The 20403-nt window shown below is 38.2% G+C and overlaps 1 protein-coding gene across 2 annotated transcripts; it reads left to right on the forward strand.

Moving 5' to 3' along the window:
- The first annotated feature begins 831 nt into the window (after nt 1-831).
- On the forward strand, nt 832-19409 carry LOC114472044 (synaptogyrin-3-like). 2 transcript variants are annotated; one of them, XM_028461123.1, is made up of 4 exons: nt 832-1009; nt 10060-10294; nt 12237-12386; nt 18656-19409. In XM_028461123.1, exons 1-4 carry the CDS (start codon nt 905-907, stop codon nt 18826-18828), a joined length of 663 nt encoding a protein of 220 aa, XP_028316924.1. In that variant the 5' UTR covers nt 832-904; the 3' UTR covers nt 18829-19409. The 2 variants fall into 2 exon arrangements, with proteins under 2 accessions (XP_028316924.1, XP_028316915.1); XM_028461114.1 differs by having other exon boundaries at nt 12237-12382.
- The last annotated feature ends 994 nt before the right edge of the window (nt 19410-20403 follow it).

The raw sequence follows: 20403 nt of genomic DNA on the forward strand, positions 1-20403 counted from the left end.
CTCGTCTCCTCACTTAGTGCACACCACAACAGTTCATTTTTAATTAACCAATCACGTCTTCCTGCTCATTTTCGACCCCTTGCGTGCACTAGCCCACACTCAAAGCACGTCACCGTTGACAGAGTTAAAACTGAGTTTTTAGTCATATATAATGGTAAACTTTAGTGTTTATACTTACCGCTGAATGAGACGACGTAGTTTCTACACAATACAAGCGATGAACTGAGGTTCACTTTTGGAGCATCGACGCTCATGCATGTTAATGAGGGGCGTGGCTTTAGCGGGAGCACAGAGGGGGGTAAAAATCATGAAAATTACATACAGTACACACAAAATGACTACAAAAACAACAACATATACGAAAGGACTTCAAAGACACACGAAATTGCACAAAATGACAACAAGAACAGATATACTGTGACACAAAAAAACATAATGACTTGAAAAACACAAAAAAATCACCATATTGACGTGAAAATCTACTAAATGAATTTTAAAACACATGAAATGTGTTTTTTCAAGCTTGTAGTAATGCTCAGAGAAGTCATTCTTCTAAATGCTGACATCATTGTTGATAATGTGGATCACATATTTGTGGCCCTGCGGTGATAGAAGTTGCCCATGTGATTAACTGAACATCTGCATTGATGCTAAATGTTTGAATCTTAAACCACAGTTTAGTCATCAAACCGAAACCAACATAAAATGACACATTAAAAGTTATTGTCAGTAACTATTCCTTAAAGAACCAGTAAAATGCGCTTTTTATTCTAAAGGAGCGCAGTAGACTGAATGATGCGCTCACGGTGACGCGCCGTGACGTCACTGGGAGGCTGGAGGAGGACGCTCTCACCGACTCGTCTCGTTTGGTCTCGGCGGGCGTCAGGCTGCACACACCCGGAGGATGGAGCCAGCGGGGGCGTACGGCGCCGGGAAGGCCGGGAGCATCGCCTTTGACGCGGTGGCCTTCTTCACGCATCCCCGCACCCTCCTCAGGCTGCTGTCGTGGGTGAGTGTCCCCGCTCTGCTCTGGGTGTGAGGGTGTCCATCCATGTCCATCCATCTAGAGGCGGCCTATACCTGCCCCCCACCCTCCCCCTCCCCACGCTGCACAGGAGCGCCTTTGTGTCCACACTGAGCTGTGGGCTCTTCATCACGTCTGCAGGCAGAATGTGACACCTTTGTGTGTGTGTGTGTGTGTGTGTGTGTGTGTGTGTGTGTGTTCTTGCATTACAACCCTTCCGAGGACCTCGAGCAGTAAAAGCACCTTTCTACTTAGGACCTTTGGACAAGTTAGGACCAAAACCCTGGTCCTAACTTAGATAACCATTGAAACAGATAGTAAATGCTATTCTAACAGGCCTGGTGTAAAAATCTGCATGGACCTCAGGAGAAGGTATTTTTACTAATGTGTGTGTCAAGTGTGTATCGAGCCTCAGAAGAGCTCCCCCTATCGTGAAAAATGGAACTGCAAGTGTGTGTAGTTTAGCGCCCTCTATGGCTAAAAATGGAACTGCAAGTCTGTGTAGTAGAGCTCCCTCTATGGCTAAAAATGGAACTGCAAGTCTGTGTAGTAGAGCTCCCTCTGTGGCCAAAAATGGAACTAAAAGTGTGTAGAAATTTGAGCTCTTACCAATTAGACCTGTCTATGTTATAAATAGTTGTAAAAAAATAACCCAATGTGTTTTTAATGTAAAAATTAAAATAGCGATGAATGCACAATACTTTTTTAAAAAGGAAAATGAGGATCAATGAACTTGTAGCAGGTTTAAAGGGTTTATTTTATCCTAAAGATGTTTGTGTGAATTCAGATTTATGTTTTAAAAAAATGAAATCATACTGATTAATTTTAAAAATTGGTATTACATTTTTTTTAGCACTCATTTTCCCTCTGTGGCATCAGAGGGTCCTGAAAATACCCTTGTTTTTTATTTTTTATGCATTTAATCAACACATTAGTTTACTGGTTAAATTGAACAAATGAGTTATCAGTTTCCTTGTATTCTTCCGGGTAAATTCTCCAATCCTTATGGTTTATTCCTCAACTCAAGATCTGATGTTTTAGTGTTGTGAGAGAATAAATAAAACAGATAGGTTTTTTTTTTTAAAACAGCACAGTGATTTACCCCCATTTTACCCCTTGTGTTCACCTCTGACCCCTGTGTCCTGTTTCCCTGTCTGTGCTAACAGCCTGTTTTTAGGTTGCTGCCCCCTTCCTTACTGTCATGGCCCCCTCATGGATCCACAAGCTCATCCTGCCTTTATCCCAGCATGTTCAGCCCATCTCCAAGCTTTGGTGTTTCATTGACAGTGATTGACAATGATGTATATCACTAATCTAATGGAAGATCTCACTGTTCATGTCATTCATGCTATCTCTTACATCCCACCTACCTACTAACCCAGCCCTGCTAATACTGTCCATGGGCTCTGAATGTCTGTCTCCTCTCCACCCTCTGTTCTTTGTAATAAACTAATAGTTACCTCTCCTCTTTATGTGTTTGTTCCCCCCATCATAAAAACACCACGACAATGACATTTCTACACAAGAGATCTAAACAGTTATGCACCCATCAAGTGAGACTGATGGTATGACATATCTTGTTTTTAAGAGAAAACAACCTTTACAAACACTGCTGAATAAAACAGACAGTTTTTGTTAATAGGGGCGGGACTTAATATTGACATTGCCATGTATTCCCATTCTGACCTGTTGAATTATCTCACTACATAGCTCCTCATGGTAGGACGAATAACATGAATGAAGAGAGGCTGACATCTTTCTGTCTTCATGTAGTATTTTCAGACGCTGTGAAGAGACGAGTCCATTTCTTAAGTAAGACATTATTAAGAAAAAGCTGTCCCCAGTTATCAGCCAGAGCAAAGATGGAGGAAACCCTCTAGTCTGCAGAGATATTCACTCATCTGCAATAGGTGGACTTCTATTTGAGGTGATTAACAATTATTTCCGAATTCATTATCAATGAGAGATTCATTCCATAAACCTAAAAATCTCCAGTCAGTTTACATCATTTTAATAAAGATTTAAAAAAATCTGTAAAGATGAACAGTGAACATCTTCAGGGCGTGAGTGGTCAGCTCATTTTTTTGTTGCAGAAGAAAAACCATGGTCCACCCATGTGTGTAGAATCAAAAATACACAGATTTAGCTGTAGAGATTGGGGTCATACATTTTTATTGATATAATATCCAGCCTGCTCAATGATCTTATGATGGCTTACACCATATTTTAGTGCAAGGGACATCAAGATGGTGCCCACATGGATCATAAGAGGTGCCCTCAGGCCTCTTCTAACCAGAACACTATTAGCAAACGAGCTAAAATCTGATATGAATCAAAACAAATATCTCTATTCTTTCTCAAAATTGTGATTCCTGATAATTAATAAAGTCTATCCAGAAAGACAATTTGGGGTTAAATTTTCTGATGCAAAATGACAGACAAGACACAGCTACACAAAATATGTCACTTTTGGCTTTTTCTGCTATAAAAGACAGCATGTGTGAGTGAGTTCTGTAGTGTGCCTCGTTTGGCACTCCAAAATCCATTTAACTGAGCTTTTCATGCTGTATTGATAAGTAGTGACTCCTAAAATAGGTATTATTAAACAAAATAAGTTATAAAAATATATACCAAAATAAGCGATATTGACATTTTCTATATTGCCAAAATAGAAAATGTTATATATTATTGAATCTAGATATATCACCCAGTCCTACTAGCCAGACTTAAAACAAAGATATATACAGGTGACAGATGTTTTCAGAGATAAGTTTGTGTATTAAATTAACCATCTTGGTTATAAATGTTTATCACTGAGACATTGAGGTAAAGAAGTGTTGCAGATAGGATTTTGTTAAGGAAGCTGCAGGTTATGAGGAAATGTCTTAACAAGAAGTTAATAGATAAAAATAAAATAAGAATATGAATATATACATAAAGTATATACAGTGAATGAATGAAAATGGAAAAAACAAGTTAAAAAAAAATAGTCCTGCACACTTAATAAACAATAATGTAATATCATATACAAAGTAGCCCTACAGTGAATTTTACTTATCCTATTGAGAAATCCTATTAACTAAAATAGTTGCACTTCTTGAAGAAAATACAAGCAAAGATGCAGGTGCTGACCCGCATTGCACTGCATTAGCGTATCATTGGCATTGGATTATTAACATTGACCTAGCATTAGAGTAGAGTAGAGTATCTTTATTAATCCCGCAATGGGGACATTTAACCTAGTATTAACCTAGCATTAACAATGGCATAGCATTGGCATTCACCGAACATTATCAGTCATAGTCTCTTTGGTCTCTGTAGAATCTACAGTGTAGATCCTCTTGTGTGCCGCTTCCTGCATTATGAGGCCACACGTAGAGTGCTGCAGTTACAGGGCTACCCCTCCGCAGACGTACCCTTCTCCATCCAGCTGTCAGATTAGCCTCTGTGCATCTTTTTATAATGGCTACAGGTGCTGCAGCCAATTGATCAGCAGTGTTGTTCAATGATCATGTCATTTTAATAACAATTATTAAAATTATTAATATAAAACTGTATGTACATGTAGGTGCGCGCATGTCACTCTCTCCCTGGGCCGTCAGTATATTTTTTTCCTCCGTTTTTGCAAATCTACCCTTCATATACAGTATATATGTGCTATGAAATGTTGGATTAGAAAACATACATTAATAAAAATTAAATTGGGTTGAACTGAGGGAACATGAGAGTGGTTTTGTAATCAGTGATGGCAGTGGTGGCAGAAGATTAAAAGATTACTCAAAATTACATGAATCAACCTGAACAACACTGGAGGAATGTTTTTCAGGAGGGAATGACACACTAACATGATATAAAGCTTGAAAAAGGGATTTCTACACAATACTCCCCTTTAAAAGTGAACAGATTTTCTATTTCAAAAACCAAATGTACAAATTCTGTGTCTTCTAAATGTTATGAACTTTCATCTAACTATTTTATTAACTATTTATTAATTTAAAAATACATGATAAATAAATGTAGTCTAAATTGTAGTAGTGTAAGGTAAAATGGTTGTGCTGTGTAATGGTTTTAGGGAGGTTTTATGTGTAGAGCTGTGGGAGGTGGGGGAGGGGAAGCTTCAATTAAACACCTGCTCATGGAGCAATGTTTTCTACACACACTACTAGACAACTGTTGTATAGAAGCCCATTCACAATGAAATACAACATAAAACCAACATTTTGAAATAAATACAATTTTGATAAGGGTTAGGGAATCAACTTGAACTCTGAAATGAACCAAATCGGAATGAAACCCCATCACCGTGAAGCTGAATATCATATATGAATTTCAAAAGTTATGGATCAAAATGCCCTTATGATGAGCAGGGAAGTAGGGGACATAACTTTGGACAGGAAGTGGCCAGAGACTTGGGCCTGGGCTCATTAGAAAGGTCTCTTTGAGCTGCATGTCATATGTGAATTTCAAAGTCCTGGCCCTTTGCACAGGGGAGATATGAGGTCTGATGACCCCCATAGACTTTAATGGAGCACACACCACTTGACCTCTGACCTATGAAGGGCAGGTCACAGGAACTCCAACCTTGGACAATCAGAAGGCTGTGACCTTATAACAGAGTGTGCAAAGTTTCAGGTTTCTAAGCCTTTCCATTGATTTTTAATGATTTTTTTTAACTTTAAATAAAAAAAGCCGCAAAAATGTCATTTTATGCCTGAAATCAGTTTTTGGCCTGTACTGAGCTCAATTTTTAAGCTAGAAAGCAGTAATTTCACACACCTCATCCTTAGGACCCCCGTATGAGCCTGACTTGTTTCCATTCCGATAAGTTTAAAGATGGCTGAGGTAGCCCCCTGAACCCACTTTTCGGCCTTCAATCGTGACCTTTGGTGACCTATGGCCATAACTCCGGAACGCAAAGTCGTATCAACACGGGGTCAACGTTTCCTGCATCGTCTCAAAGACCACATCAACATATTTAAGATATAGACCTCTGGTGTGTTGTCTTCTTGCCAGGGACGCCGTTTCTCACTCCCAGATCCGACGTTGACCCTGAATGACCCCCTAAACTTTGGAGTACAGCCTCCAAAGTCGCACCCCTGATTTATCATCAATTCACCATAGATTGTGTGAATTTTCAGGTTTCTAGAACCTTCTGTTGATTTTTAATGAATTAAGTTGCAGCATTTTCCAGAAACTGTCCTGAAAACTTCAAATGGCTCTCTCTCATGATCCAAAGGTCATTAAGAGGTGAGGAAGGTACCGTTGGAAAAGTCCCACCACCCTCTAAAAGATAGGTGAATTTCAGATTCCTGGATTAATGTCTTCATATCCAGAATCACCCAAAATAGGCCCTTTGGCCTTTGAAACTCGAGACCATGTGAGATTTTGGCCTCCGTATTCACAACTCTGCCAATTTTCATCCAATCTGCACAAATGAGACCTCTATGGAAAGGTCTCCTCCAACTGAGTCCAGAACATGCGGAATGGTTACTACAAGTGCCAGGGTTCGCCCTCTAGGACCCCCCAAATCCTTGATCCAGACACCCTTTGAAGGGTTGTCGTTTCACCACCGTAAGTCTCTGAGACTTCATTGAATCATTTTTGGGCACGTCCAGAGGGGCCGCACAACATATTCAAGTCCCATTCTCCTAGGCCCTTGTCTGACTAAACAAGAGTCTACAGAGATGAGACCACCCACTTCCAAAAGGTCACCCAGAGATAAATCATAATATGCACTTGTTTTTAAAATCCAAGCTCCCTGTGAAAAGTTATGGATAAAAATCCCCTTATGATGAGCAGGGAATTAGGGGTCATAACTTTGGACATGAGATGGTCAAAGACTTGGTCAAAGACTTCATCTAACTATTTTATTAACTATTTATTAATTTAAAAATACATGATAAATAAATGTAGTCTAAATTGTAGTAGTGTAAGGTAAAATGGTTGTGCTGTGTAATGGTTTTAGGGAGGTTTTATGTGTAGAGCTGTGGGAGGTGGGGGAGGGGAAGCTTCAATTAAACACCTGCTCATGGAGCAATGTTTTCTACACACACTACTAGACAACTGTTGTATAGAAGCCCATTCACAATGAAATACAACATAAAACCAACATTTTGAAATAAATACAATTTTGATAAGGGTTAGGGAATCAACTTGAACTCTGAAATGAACCAAATCGGAATGAAACCCCATCACCGTGAAGCTGAATATCATATATGAATTTCAAAAGTTATGGATCAAAATGCCCTTATGATGAGCAGGGAAGTAGGGGACATAACTTTGGACAGGAAGTGGCCAGAGACTTGGGCTCATTAGAAAGGTCTCTTTGAGCTGCATGTCATATGTGAATTTCAAAGTCCTGGCCCTTTGCACAGGGGAGATATGAGGTCTGATGACCCCCATAGACTTTAATGGAGCACACGCCACTTGACCTCTTTTAAATCGAAAAACGGATAAAAAAATTAAATATGCATATCTTTTTAAACTTTTCTACAATGCTCTATTGTACAATACAGCTTATCAGACTTTATTAATCTAAAAATGGTCGTTGTTAAGTAACCAAAACACATTTTATAAAGAAATAAAAACATATTCCCATTTTTCCAACATTCCAGTGTTTCAAACTACACTTTAGTCTCGAGGTTTGGAGATATATTCACATGTGAATGAATATTATGACGAATATTAAAAAGTAAATAATTGTTTCTAAAATGTAAACATGTAAATCGACATCACTTCCTGTTTGAAAAAAAACGTCACTTCCGGTACGTTCTGCGCGGAAAAGCAAACAAACTACGGAAAGGTAAGATTATATTTCTCACTAAAAATGTCATTAAAACTATTCTAAAGCCAAAATCTATCTTTTACATTTAGCAGTCCGCTGTGACATAACTGGATTTTGGAATTTTTAATTGTTTCTAAAATGTAAACATGTAAATCGACATCACTTCCTGTTTGAAAAAAACGTCACTTCCGGTACGTTCTGCGCGGAAAAGCAAACAAACTACGGAAAGGTAAGATTATATTTCTCACTAAAAATGTCATAAAAACTTTTCTAAAGCCAAAATCTATCTTTTACATTTAGGAGTCCGCTGTGACATAACTGGATTTTGGAATTTTGTGCAGTTTAAGCATGACGTCACATCGTGCTTTAATTGCATGATGATATCACATGGTCCTTACAAAAATAGTAAAATCATATTTTTTTTTAAAACGTCCTAAAGAAATTAGTGAAAATATATGGGGCTTTAAAAATCTATATTTTTCTTCTCTTTGTGTGTAAAAGAATTCTGTGGTGATGGCATTAAAATACATTTTTTTTCTGGTCAAGGAAGGCATTTCATATGTTTCTAGGATGGCTGTAAAGTAGGGTCCTTACAGGAATAGCAAAAGAATGGGGTCTTTAAAAAGTAGCAAATGTGAGAATGTGTGTGTGTGTGTGTGTGTGTGTGTGTGTGTGTGTGTTTAATCATCACACAGCAGGAATACACAAGCAACAATGTCTCCTCTGTGTCTTTCCTCCATCTTCCACCGCATCCTGAGCATGAGATCTATTATAACCTTTCAAATCAGATTCTGTCCAGACATTCATGTCTGCTTTTATTGGTACACATCATACACTGGCCAGTATTTAACACGGTCCAAATATAGTGAATTCAGTGCTTTATCTACCTTTAAATGGTCTATACTGGCACCCAGTTTGCAGAAAAATGTCCTTTATTAAAAATCTGCAGCCAGATCGTCCCATGGAAACACTACTATTGGTACACGTCATGGTCAATATTTATATGGAATATTTCCTTTTTACCTTAAATTTTCCCCAACATTGAGATTACCAATGTTAACAGTGCCGCAGAAAGCATTTTTAGACAATAGCAAAAAATAAATACAAATAAAATCCGGCCCTTTAGAGCATCCAATTCGGCCCGCAGAAGAAAGACGTGAATTATTGTGTAAATTACCAAAACGTCCCATTGTAGAAATCTCAAATTCACCAGTTGAATGATAGCATTTGTCTTTTGTTAATATCACAGGAATGCAGTCATTTTTAATTGCAAATTGTGGAAATAACTCAATTTTCTCACAAACAATTCCTCAAAATTCCTCTACGTTACATAAAACATGGTAACAGAATCAATTGAAGTGAATTTGACCCGATATTGAAAACTAAGGCACTATGTTGTTAAAATTGCTTGTTTTCTCCACCTAAAATCTGTGGCCCACGTGAGATGTGATTCGTATTTGACCCCCGAAATAAAATAAGTTTGACATCCCTGTTTTAGAGGTTTTCAAGTGAACAAAGTGTGTTTCTGTTGAAGAAATACAAATGCAAGGTGCATGTGTGTGCGTGTGTGTGTCTGAACGTTTACAAAGTAGATACTGATAGTGAGTCTTTCCCTCTGACTAAATAAATACTGTGGGGAAGGATGTGATATTTGACAGGTTATGTGTTTCATTTTGTCGCCATATAATATTATTTATGTATTTATTCACTAAGAGCTATTCGCTCAATGTCTCACATGTGTCAGATTTGAGCCCATAAACCAGTGGGTTTGATGTTTTGTCTTCTTGTCTTTGTAACTTTCCTCTCCTGCTCACACTCTCACACACTTTCTCTGAGAATGTGTGTTAAATCAGGGGTTCTCAACTGGTCCCACCCTGGGACCCACATTTTGCCACGGACATTAAATCGCAACCCACTTTTTTTTTTTTTTTCTTCTTCTTTTTTTTTTAGAATTCAACCAACAAAATGTTGTTTTTCAAAAATAGCTGTTGTAAAACACATACATAATATTTTTCCTAACACAAATCTACATATTTTCCTGTGTGACATGCATTTCACAGCATGCCTATCAAAAGAAAAGTTTCTTTTAAAATAAAATACAACATGACAGACATTAAGCATTTATTTAATTTTGACCAGCTGTCCGCGACCCACCCAGTACAGGTCCACGACCCACTTTTGGGTCCCGACCCACCAGTTGAGAATCACTGTGTCAGATAATAAACTGACCCTCATGTTTCCCCTCCCTCAGGTTTTCTCCATCGTGGTCTTCAGCTGCATCATAAACGAGGGCTACATCAACATCGGCAGCGAGCGTCTGCTCTGCATCTTCAACAACAACGCCGACGCCTGTAACTATGGCATCACCCTTGGCGTGGCCTGCTTCCTGGGCAGCATCTGTTTCCTGATTCTGGACGTTTACTTTCCAACCATGAGCAATGTCCGGGACAGAAGACGTGCCGTCATGCTGGACCTTATCTTCTCTGGTACACAAACGTCTCATTTCATTGTAGCACAAATCCAATGAGGACAGAGCACGGAGCACTCAGAGAGCGCACACCTCCACCGAGCGCCAAACATCCTCTTTGCCAGATATTGGCAAAAACCTGCAATCCCAATCCGACCTGGATTAAACTCAGCGGAGTAAATGAGGAACCAACCCGACATAACCAAGTTAAATTTCATGCAGATTGATCATTACCAACTGAGACATGGGTTTTTGAAATTTCGACACTAATTAAAGAGATAGGGTTTTTTTAGGTTTTGACACTGATCCAGAATCAGTTTATTGACCCAGATCCCCTTCAGAATGTAATGGAATCTTCCATGGTGTAAGGTCTATCTTTGGTTAAAAACTTGGTAGCGCTTTACTTGACGTTTTATACATAAGGCTGACATTACGCTGTCATTATTATGACATGACACCTGTCATTAGCATTAGAAATAGACCAATATGGATTTTTTAGGGCCAATACCAATTTTTCTTCCATCAGCCTTAGCTGATGATCGATACGGACTGCTGATTTTATTAAGCCGATACTACTTTTGCTCCCTCAATTTACATCATAGAAAGTACACAATGATGATAACGAATGGTATGAGTCTCAATTTTTAAAAAAGGAACATTTATTGAATAACAAAGGTGATGTAGAACATGAACAAGTAGAAAATATTTAACAAATATTAAAAACAGATGATGTAGAACATGAACAAGTAGAAAATATTTAACAAATATTAAAAACAGATGATGTAGAACATGAACAAGTAGAAAATATTTAACAAATATTAAAAACAGATGATGTAGAACAAGAACAAGTAAAACATATTTAACAAATATTAAAAACAGGTGATGTAGAACAAGAACAAGTAGAAAATATTTAACAAATATTAAAAACAGATGATGTAGAACAAGAACAAGTAAAACATATTTAACAAATATTAAAAACAGGTGATGTTGAACAAGAACAAGTAAAACATATTTAACAAATATTAAAAACAGGTGATGTAGAACAAGAACAAGTAGAAAATATTTAACAAATATTAAAAACAGGTGATGTAGAACATGAACAAGTAGAAAATATTTAACAAATATTAAAAACAGGTGATGTAGAACAAGAATTCTGTAAACAATGCGTATCGGCGAATGCAGCAGCCCGCATCGGCTAATGGCGATACACGTAAAAAACGCAAATGTATCGGCCTATCACTAATCACGCTGACATTATGCTGTCACTATCTGTCATTACCATGAATAAGTTGTCATGAAGGCTGTCATTAAGTGTCATTTGTTATCCTAACCCTAACCCAATATAACCGCACTAGATCCTTCCACCTAACCCAAAAAATGCCAAGATAGCTCCAAAGGTGTCACAGTTTAGTGAATGACACGTAATGACAGTTATTCATTAGCATGAATAACACATTATTCATGCTAATGACAGATAATGACAGCATAATGTCAGCCTTATGTACAAAGCTTTAAGTAAAGTGTTAACTTCTCTTGGTGTAATCCTGATAATAGTCAAACAAATGCTGGTGAAAAATGACACAAGAACAACTTGTATATGTTGAAGACAATTAGTAATTTTCTAAATATTGACCAAAAGCAATTGCAAGATTATGTATTTCTGTTGAATTAACTAATTATGTGCAGTCAGCACTTGGCTTTTAGTTTCATTATGAACTTCTTTTTGTAATAAAACATTGGCCCAAAATATCAACTGTATCACAGACAAATTGCACAAAAAAAACTAAAAGCCAAAAGGTTTAAAGTTTTCTTTTTTTAAAACTGTTTTTCCTCATTTTAATCAAAAATGGCAAGAGTTTAGAAATTCCTCAGACAGTTTAAAGAGCTTAAACATTGACACACATGTGTTTGAAACACATATTACTTTGAAAGGATCCTAAAACACTCTCTTCCTCCTTCAGGTGTGGTCAGCTTCCTGTGGTTTGTCGGCTTCTGTTTTCTGGCCAATCAGTGGCAAGCAACGTCTCCAGACGAGCTGCCATTGGCCCAGGGCTCCGACGCTGCCAGAGCCACTATTGCCTTCTGCTTCTTCTCCATCCTCACCTGGGTCTGTATGTCTACACACTATGTCATCATCATCATCATCATCATCATCATCATCATCATCATCATCTATCATTCCAGGCCTATCAGTGTCTGCTGGCTTTGACCACATTTAAGAGCGTTTCCTTCATGGAGGTCAATCAGAGGCTGTTACCTACGGTCCCTCCCCCTCCCCCGCTCCCCCTGAACTAATAACACTCAAGCTGCTTTCACTCTCTCCATCCACTCTGAGTTTATGTGGCTGAAACTTTCCTTAAACAGCTCCTCAGTGATCATCAGCAGACAGTAGTGCAGCTTGTTGGTGTTTGGGACGACAGTGGCTCAGGTGAACGTCTCCTGATCAGGAGGTTGGGGGTTCAATCCCAAGGCTATACCTGTCCATGTGTCTTGGGCTGTGTTTGAAATGACATACTCTGTACTATGCACTACAAACCTAACAAGTATATACTGTCTACTCTAAGTAGACAGTATATACTTGATCATCAGCAGACAGTAGTGCAGCTTGTTGGTGTTTGGGACGACAGTGGCTCAGGTGAACGTCTCCTGATCAGGAGGTTGGGGGTTCAATCCCAAGGCTATACCTGTCCATGTGTCTTGGGCTGTGTTTGAAATGACATACTCTGTACTATGCACTACAAACCTAACAAGTATATACTGTCTACTCTAAGTATGGTTAGGATGATGACCATTCCCACTCAAGTACAGTATACTTATAATAATAATGGCTTGGATTTATGTAGTGCTTTTTTCAAGGAGACTCAAATTCATACGAGGCAATGTGGGTAGGGCGCCTTGCCCAAGGACACAAGAACAATGACTCGGATAGAGCGGGATTGGACCCTCAACCCTTCGGTTATTGGACGACTACCCTCTACCACTGAGCCACGGTCGCCCCGTATACTTCTAAGTTTCCCAAGATGCATTTCAAACCTATGAGGCAAAAACCTGAAGCACACTGAGGCTAAATATCTGCGTTGATTCTCTACCTTTGAAAGTTCTGAAAACATTTTAAGTGAGAAAGTGACTTTGTAGAATATCATCAACGTTTGATCCATAAAACTCACTGAAACACATTTCATGCTGACATTTTGTAGATTTTTAGAGACCATCTATTGTGCTACTGACAAATCTTACAGCTAACTTCAAAACAAGAGCCCTATTTACAAAAGTGTTGAAAACTAATGGAAGAGATGCTTTTGTTTTGAAAAGGGGATGTTTGCCTTTTAGCTTGAAGCTGATCTTAGGGCGATTTTACGTTCCGCTCAGAATGCATCATGGGGTGGTTGCAGTGACGTGCCGTGACCACTGGGGTTGGGTAGGCACGTTGCAAATCGAGACCACCAATGACACTTTCATATGTTTCTGCTGGCAAGTGTTAATTCAATTCAAATCAATTTTATTTGTATAAAGCAATTTACAACAAAGTCGTCTCAATGAGCTTATCAAAATATAAAATTCATAATAAGAAAGAAAAAAACCCAACAAGATCCACATCAACAAGCATTTAACCATCTAACAAAATCAACATCATAAACACCATTAAAGAAACATAAACAATTATTTAATATAGCCTCCATACTCTCCCAACAAGATATAACTCATGACATGGCAGCGCATTCGTTGTTTGTGTTGGAAACACAGAAACATGAAGAAAATGACAACAACCACAAAGCCAACCCTTCCTTTTGTTCTATTCACTGTGAAAAGTATGAAACGTGTTCTGACTTTACCTTTGCTGAAGATCTAGTAACTCAGGTGTTGGTCTCTCATCTTTTAAAAGCTGTCGTTTTTCCTCAAAACAAAGTTTCTCTATCATCTCTAGCGTTGTCATCCTGACTGTAGTGCTATCCTGCCCACTCGCTAGAGAACGTAGCAGAGGCCACTTGGGATCGATTCACTAATGCACTGTTAACTTACGTATAGCATTTAGCATAGCACGGTTACGTCCAAAGGCAGCATAGAGAGCTGCCTTTGGACGTAAATGGTTTTCATCTTGGGGAACTGACTGCGCATGTGCAAACACATAAAAGTACGCTATGGGAACAGAGGCAGAGCAGCCGTTTGCTTTTGGGAAGAGGCGTGGCCTCCTCCTGCCTTACTGCGGAGTGAGACGGCAGCCGTTCCAGAAAATAGCGCTGTTTAGTGGAGATGTAACGATTAATTGTAAGGCAATAAAAAATCGATTCATAGGTTCACATTGATATTCTGAAAATTGAATTGCAGTACTTTTTTAAAACAGCAGATATATATTTATCCTTCTCTTGTTTAAAAGTGTTGGCGGCGAGCGGAATCTGCCAATACTTTCTTTCTGGCCACCTTCTACTCTTAAACATGTTCATAAATGATTCCTTTCCCCTGTAGCACCAAAGGAATATCTGTAATATTACGTGAATATCTGTAAGAGTCACATTTTTTTTATTAGCTGTGTCTGCTAGCGCATAGCATCTCTTCTTCACTGCAAGACTTTCTGCATGCCAACTGACCACTGGGTTACCAGCGCCCTCTGCTGGTCCAAACAAATATCTGACATAAATACAGAGAAATGACTGGTTTTTTTTTAGAAGTCCAATTGTTAAGGCACAAAATACATTTTCAGTTGCACTTTTAAAAAGAATAAGAACTATTATGCAGATTTGCATTGTTTACTATAGAACCAGAATTGAAATTAATAAGCTTCTTCTTTATTTGTATTATTCCTTTATTTATTTCATTCAATATTTATTTTTAGTTAAATTGCATTGTTTTGAATAGTTTATCAAGGGATTCTTTTGACAATGAAAAATAAAAGGAAAATAGTACAGTATTTTCCCCCAAAAAATAAAGGAATATTTTTTAGTCATTTATGTAGAGTCCCATTTTGTAAAATAAATCGTGAGAGAATCGTGAACCCAGTCAAATTGTATCGGGAGTTGAGTGAATTGTTACATCCCGACTGTTGAGTAATTTGGGCTATGAAACGCACAAAATGCAGACACTTTCAAACTTACTGCTACTGTAGGCTATCGGAAATGGAAAAATAAATAATTTATAATTACATTATAATTAAAACAAATAATCAAAATATCAATTCACCCTTGGGTAGGCACTGCCTACCTTGCCTACCCTGACTGCATGTCACTGCATGGTTGAGTATGACTAGTGTGCCCACCGTGCATACTTATTTCTCACATACTCAATCCTTGCATGCTATCTAATGTGAACGCACAACATACTAATTTTGACTGATTTTAGACTTAGTATGAGTAGTACGTTAGTATGACATTTCAAACACAGTCTTACTGTCTTTGGACAAGACACTCAACCCTAATGAGGCCCCAAATGGTAGATTAAGGGCTCTGCATGGCCCCTCTGACACCATTGGTGTGTGAATGAGGCTGATTCTGTATAGCACTGGGATTACTTTAAATCAAGTGCATGTACTGTTTCAAAGTGACCTTAGCAATAGATCTACTACCTGTTTGTTAAAGGACCTGTAAGTAAACTTTTGAAGTGATTTTTTTAAGAAATGCAATTTAAAATAATTGTAAAATCTCACAATAATTATATTCTTTTCCATCTTCTTTATTCTGTATGTTTATTAGTAGGGGTGAGTATTATTGGCAAGGATGTTGCGATACCATACGTATCACGATACTTATGCCACAATACAATATTAACGCAATATTCTACCCAGTTAATATCAAAATTAAACGTAGAGATGAAAAATCAAGTTGCTGTATATGTTTATCAGAAGATATTAATCATTCAGAGGACAAATTGAGTCAAAACTATTTTCTTCAAAACATCCTATTTATTATTTATTAATAATGTTTTTGCACAATTTCACTGAAAAAAAGAAAATACAGCATTACACACTGCCATCATAAAATAAATTGCAACAAGTTTCTTTTCACTGAAACTACTGTGTAGAAGTCTCAAAGTAACCATGACAACATAATGATGGCATTGTAACAACTGTAAGTGAGAACATTAAGGATAAATTACCCTGAGTTACTGATAATGCACAAAAATAAGAAAAAAATAATTTCTCCTATGGTGTCAGTTTAAACACTGATGTGAACAGATTATATGAAAATAAAATGTCTGTACATACATAAATATTGCAGATATTACACACTGCCATCATAAAATCAAGTGCATCAAATAACCATTGCAAAACATTGAAAGCATTGTAACCACTGAAATATTGCACAAATACACAAAAATATTGATGAAATATTAAAAAAATAAAAATGTAAAATTTAAATTAAAAAATTTGATTTAAAATTGGCACCCAAAAAATCGCGATATATTGTGAAATCTATTTTTTTCACATTTCACATTTATTAGCTGGTAACTCCTCCCCTGTATTTAGTCTGACTGTACCGACTAGGGTACCAGCATACAGAATGATAAGAACCATATACAATGTCCCCGTGTTTTTTTAAGTTCAATGGTTATTGATTAATCGGCTCCTACAGGTTATAGTAATTCTGAGGGTTTTTACTAAGAGTTAGATTTACTCTGAGGGGTTATACTGATTCTGAGGGGATATAGTGACTCCGAGGGGGTCAGTTTATGCATCCTCACTTGCATTTTCTTCAGGAAATGCAATTGATCAATCTGTTGTTTCTCTGATAGGGAATGGAATTATTTAAAATGTTTTTGTTGCTTTTCATGTGATCATAATCAGGATTGTTTTCATATTCTCGTTCTACTTTGGTGTTATTGTAACTACAGCTTTGTCACTCCGTTGGTTTGGTGTGACAGTTTTTAACCCATGTGTTTAAACTAAAAGCTGAAACTCAGGTTTAGGGACGTGTTTCAGACAACAGTGACAGTGTCACTTCTATGATTAGCTCAAATAGGAATAAGAACTCATCAGCCTCAGTGAGGCCTCCATATGGTTCTGATGTAGGTTACTGAAGTCCCCTCACGACCAGAAACTAAGGAACTCGTTCCATTTCCCAGCCTGTGTGAGTGGAGTTTCCTACCTTAGATGCTCTGTCTGTATGTCGGCCCAATGATGCCCTGCCTATCATCAGTAAACTGAGATATGCTCAGACACACACAGCCCTGATCGATGCATTAGAAAAAGACGTTCATTGAGTCCAAACAGCTGTCCTCCATGATTTTATACTGACCAATGGTATCCTAGTGTTTTATCAATGTTACTTTCAATCAATCGATCTTTATTTATAAAAAGCGCTTTTCATACAAACAAATGTAGCTCAAAGCGTTTTTACATAGTTAAAAATACACCCACCTCGCACAAACCACGCCCACCACACACAGACACACAGGTTAAAATAAGGACAATGGCACATGGCTGGGGACAGAGGACCGTGGGCACAGGGCGCTGAGACAGAGCCCCCAGTCCAGCAAAACAGCAGAAGCTATTCACCATCACTGAGGGCCACGACGAGACAGGACCACTGCAGCCACGGCCCATCACAGCCCCCAGTACGGAGGGTCCCCTCCGAGGAAACACTAGGACAGCAATCCTAAAAGATAAACCTAAAAACTATAAAAATCACATAAAAGAACAATCCTAAAACTATAAAAACAACATAAAAGATAACAATCCTAAAACAAGATAAAAGATAACAATCCAACAACTATGAAAACAACAAAAGATAACAATAAAAACATGAAAGATAACAACCCAAAAATGAAAAGACTATTCTGAACATCATTGTGAGGAGACAAAACAGCATCTTATCCATGTCAACAAGTGTCTGAAACAGCTTCATAACTGGGAATGGGAGGATTATTAGAGATTTATTATAGACACCTGAGGACATTTGAACCTTAGATAGAAGCATACAGAATAGAATTATAAAATAGTACAGGACAAAAGATGGTTTTACATAATACAACTCTTTTTTTTTTTTGTGCTCCTAGGTTACACAGCTAAAGTCTTCTTTAGTCGATTGATTAAAAAAAAAAAAGTGTCTTTTGTGATCCATCAACAAATGTTCTACACAGCCCGCGTTAATGAATGAAGTTAATGACTAAGGCTGAAAATGAACTGTGTATCAGAGCAGCAGCACTGAGATGTTTGAGTTGTTTTGAACTTTTATCACACGAAGAAAAGGCTCAAGACCCACCTTTTCAAATTACTGTAGCTTTTAACTAATGACTTCATCTCTGCTGCATGATCTTCTCTTTTAACTAATCCTTTAGCAATAATACAAGTTTTCTATTAATTTCATAAACTGCCTATCAGTGTGTGAGATCTAACCTTTCTTTTTTTTGTGTGTGTGTGTGTACGTGTGTGTGTGTGTGTTACTAACAGACCGTACTGACCCTCAGTGCACTGCGTCGCTACCTAACAGGCAGCAACACAAACCTGTTCACCTGGCAGCACCTGGAAACAGTTCCCAGCAACGTCCGTGCGACACCGTACCCCATCGCCAACGGGGCCACCATAGTGACCACCAACCCTTACCAAGCCCCGCCCTTCACTGAGACCCTGGACCCTAAGAAACTCACACAGCAGAGGCCCATGGCCCCTGCCTTTTAAAGAGAGAGAGAGAGAGGAAGAAGAAAGGAAGAGTGAGTGAGTGAGTGGCACTGCAGCCCCCGCCTCACTGTTTTAGCAGTTTTCCATATTTTCATGGGATTGGCCAGGATTTTTGGGTCACATGGTCTATGATCTATTCTCACCATGGCAACAGCTGGCTCAGCTTAGTTAGTTGCAACTGTGTGTCGTGAATTCACACACACACACATACACACACACACACGCGCGTACTTACACCTGGATGTGCACACACACTCACACCTTGCTGCATGCTCTTACGGTGAAGTGCAGACTAACATAGATGTAGAGCTGTGATTGTAAAGGGATGCATAGAGCAGATGAAGACTGCACTAACTCTTCTTAAGAAACACAAAATGTGACTTCTCATTCTTTAAGATGAGTGCAACGAAGTTACTTTTACATGAACGTTTTGTTTATTCAGGCGTCTTTTTTTCAGGAAATTTGATTTGCTTTGATGTATCCCTGCGAGTTCTTTCATAAGAAAAAAAACATCAAAGCATTTACTGGCGGCTTTCATGTGTCCTTATGTATCAAAGCAATCACCTCTGAGCAAGACTGACAGTTGGCAATCAAAACATGTCAGGAGATCCAATTTCCTGGAAAAAAAAAAGTTGTCTGAATAGATGAAACCTTAACATATTATTTCAAAAAAGTAAACAAAATGAACGTGCTGGAATTAAGTTCATTTTTATCTTGAGCTTCACCAGTTGGATGTGAATTTGCTGCAAACGTTTCACTCGTGGGGAAACAAAAGATAATGCAGCCTGGATGCTATAATGTTGATTATTTCATTGCAAAATGCTGACTTATGAAATGGACTCATTAATATAGAAATCACAGCACCTCCTTTAACATGTCTTTGTTGGTGTCGTCATGAAATGAAACGCTTGTGGGAATGGGAAAAGCAGGAGTTTAATATGGATTTGCATTGTTGCTGCTGGGGCACATAAATGTAAATGTGTTGGGTGTAAAAAAAAAAAAAAAATCTGCATTTTCTCTGAGGCCATAATTAGATGGAGTTGAATTCATTAACAGGAGCTGCTGTATGTTTGCTTTATTTTTAGATTAAACAGCACTTGTTAAAAGACTGCACTCCTTGCTGTGTGTGTGTTTGTGTCTTATTTATAGTATGTGTGTGTGTGTGTGTGTGTGTGCGTGTGTGTGTGTGTGTGTGTGTGTGTGTGTGTGTGTGTGTGTGTGTGTGAAAAGAACACAATGATGACACTGGTTGTGTAGACAAATAAAAAGTCAGATAGGTGGTAGTTTTATTTCTGCAGTGTCCGATCACGTCGTGGGCATCACTTCCTGCCACCATCACTGTGCAGGGACATTACATCACCACACAAACATTCACTTCTGACAGAGGTTTCAGTGTCATATTCATCAGCATCACCCTACACTACTCATCATCATCATCATCATCATCAGATCGAGCGACATTCAAAAACATAGACTTCACCTCTGTAGTTCATTTCATCCCGGCTGTGTTAATAAAATAG

Source organism: Gouania willdenowi, chromosome 1 (assembly GCF_900634775.1).
Source record: "Gouania willdenowi chromosome 1, fGouWil2.1, whole genome shotgun sequence".
NCBI classification, from domain to species: domain Eukaryota; kingdom Metazoa; phylum Chordata; class Actinopteri; order Blenniiformes; family Gobiesocidae; genus Gouania; species Gouania willdenowi.

Excerpts from the sequence above, each read along its gene's own strand:
- LOC114472044 (XM_028461114.1), top strand. The coding sequence starts at position 905 with ATGGAGCCAGCGGGGGCGTACGGCGCCGGGAAGGCCGGGAGCATCGCC. Across the intron at positions 1,010-10,059 it reads TCCTCAGGCTGCTGTCGTGG|GTTTTCTCCATCGTGGTCTT; the intron begins GTGAGTGTCCCC and ends CCCCTCCCTCAG. Across the intron at positions 12,383-18,655 it reads TCTTCTCCATCCTCACCTGG|ACCGTACTGACCCTCAGTGC; the intron begins GTCTGTATGTCT and ends TGTTACTAACAG.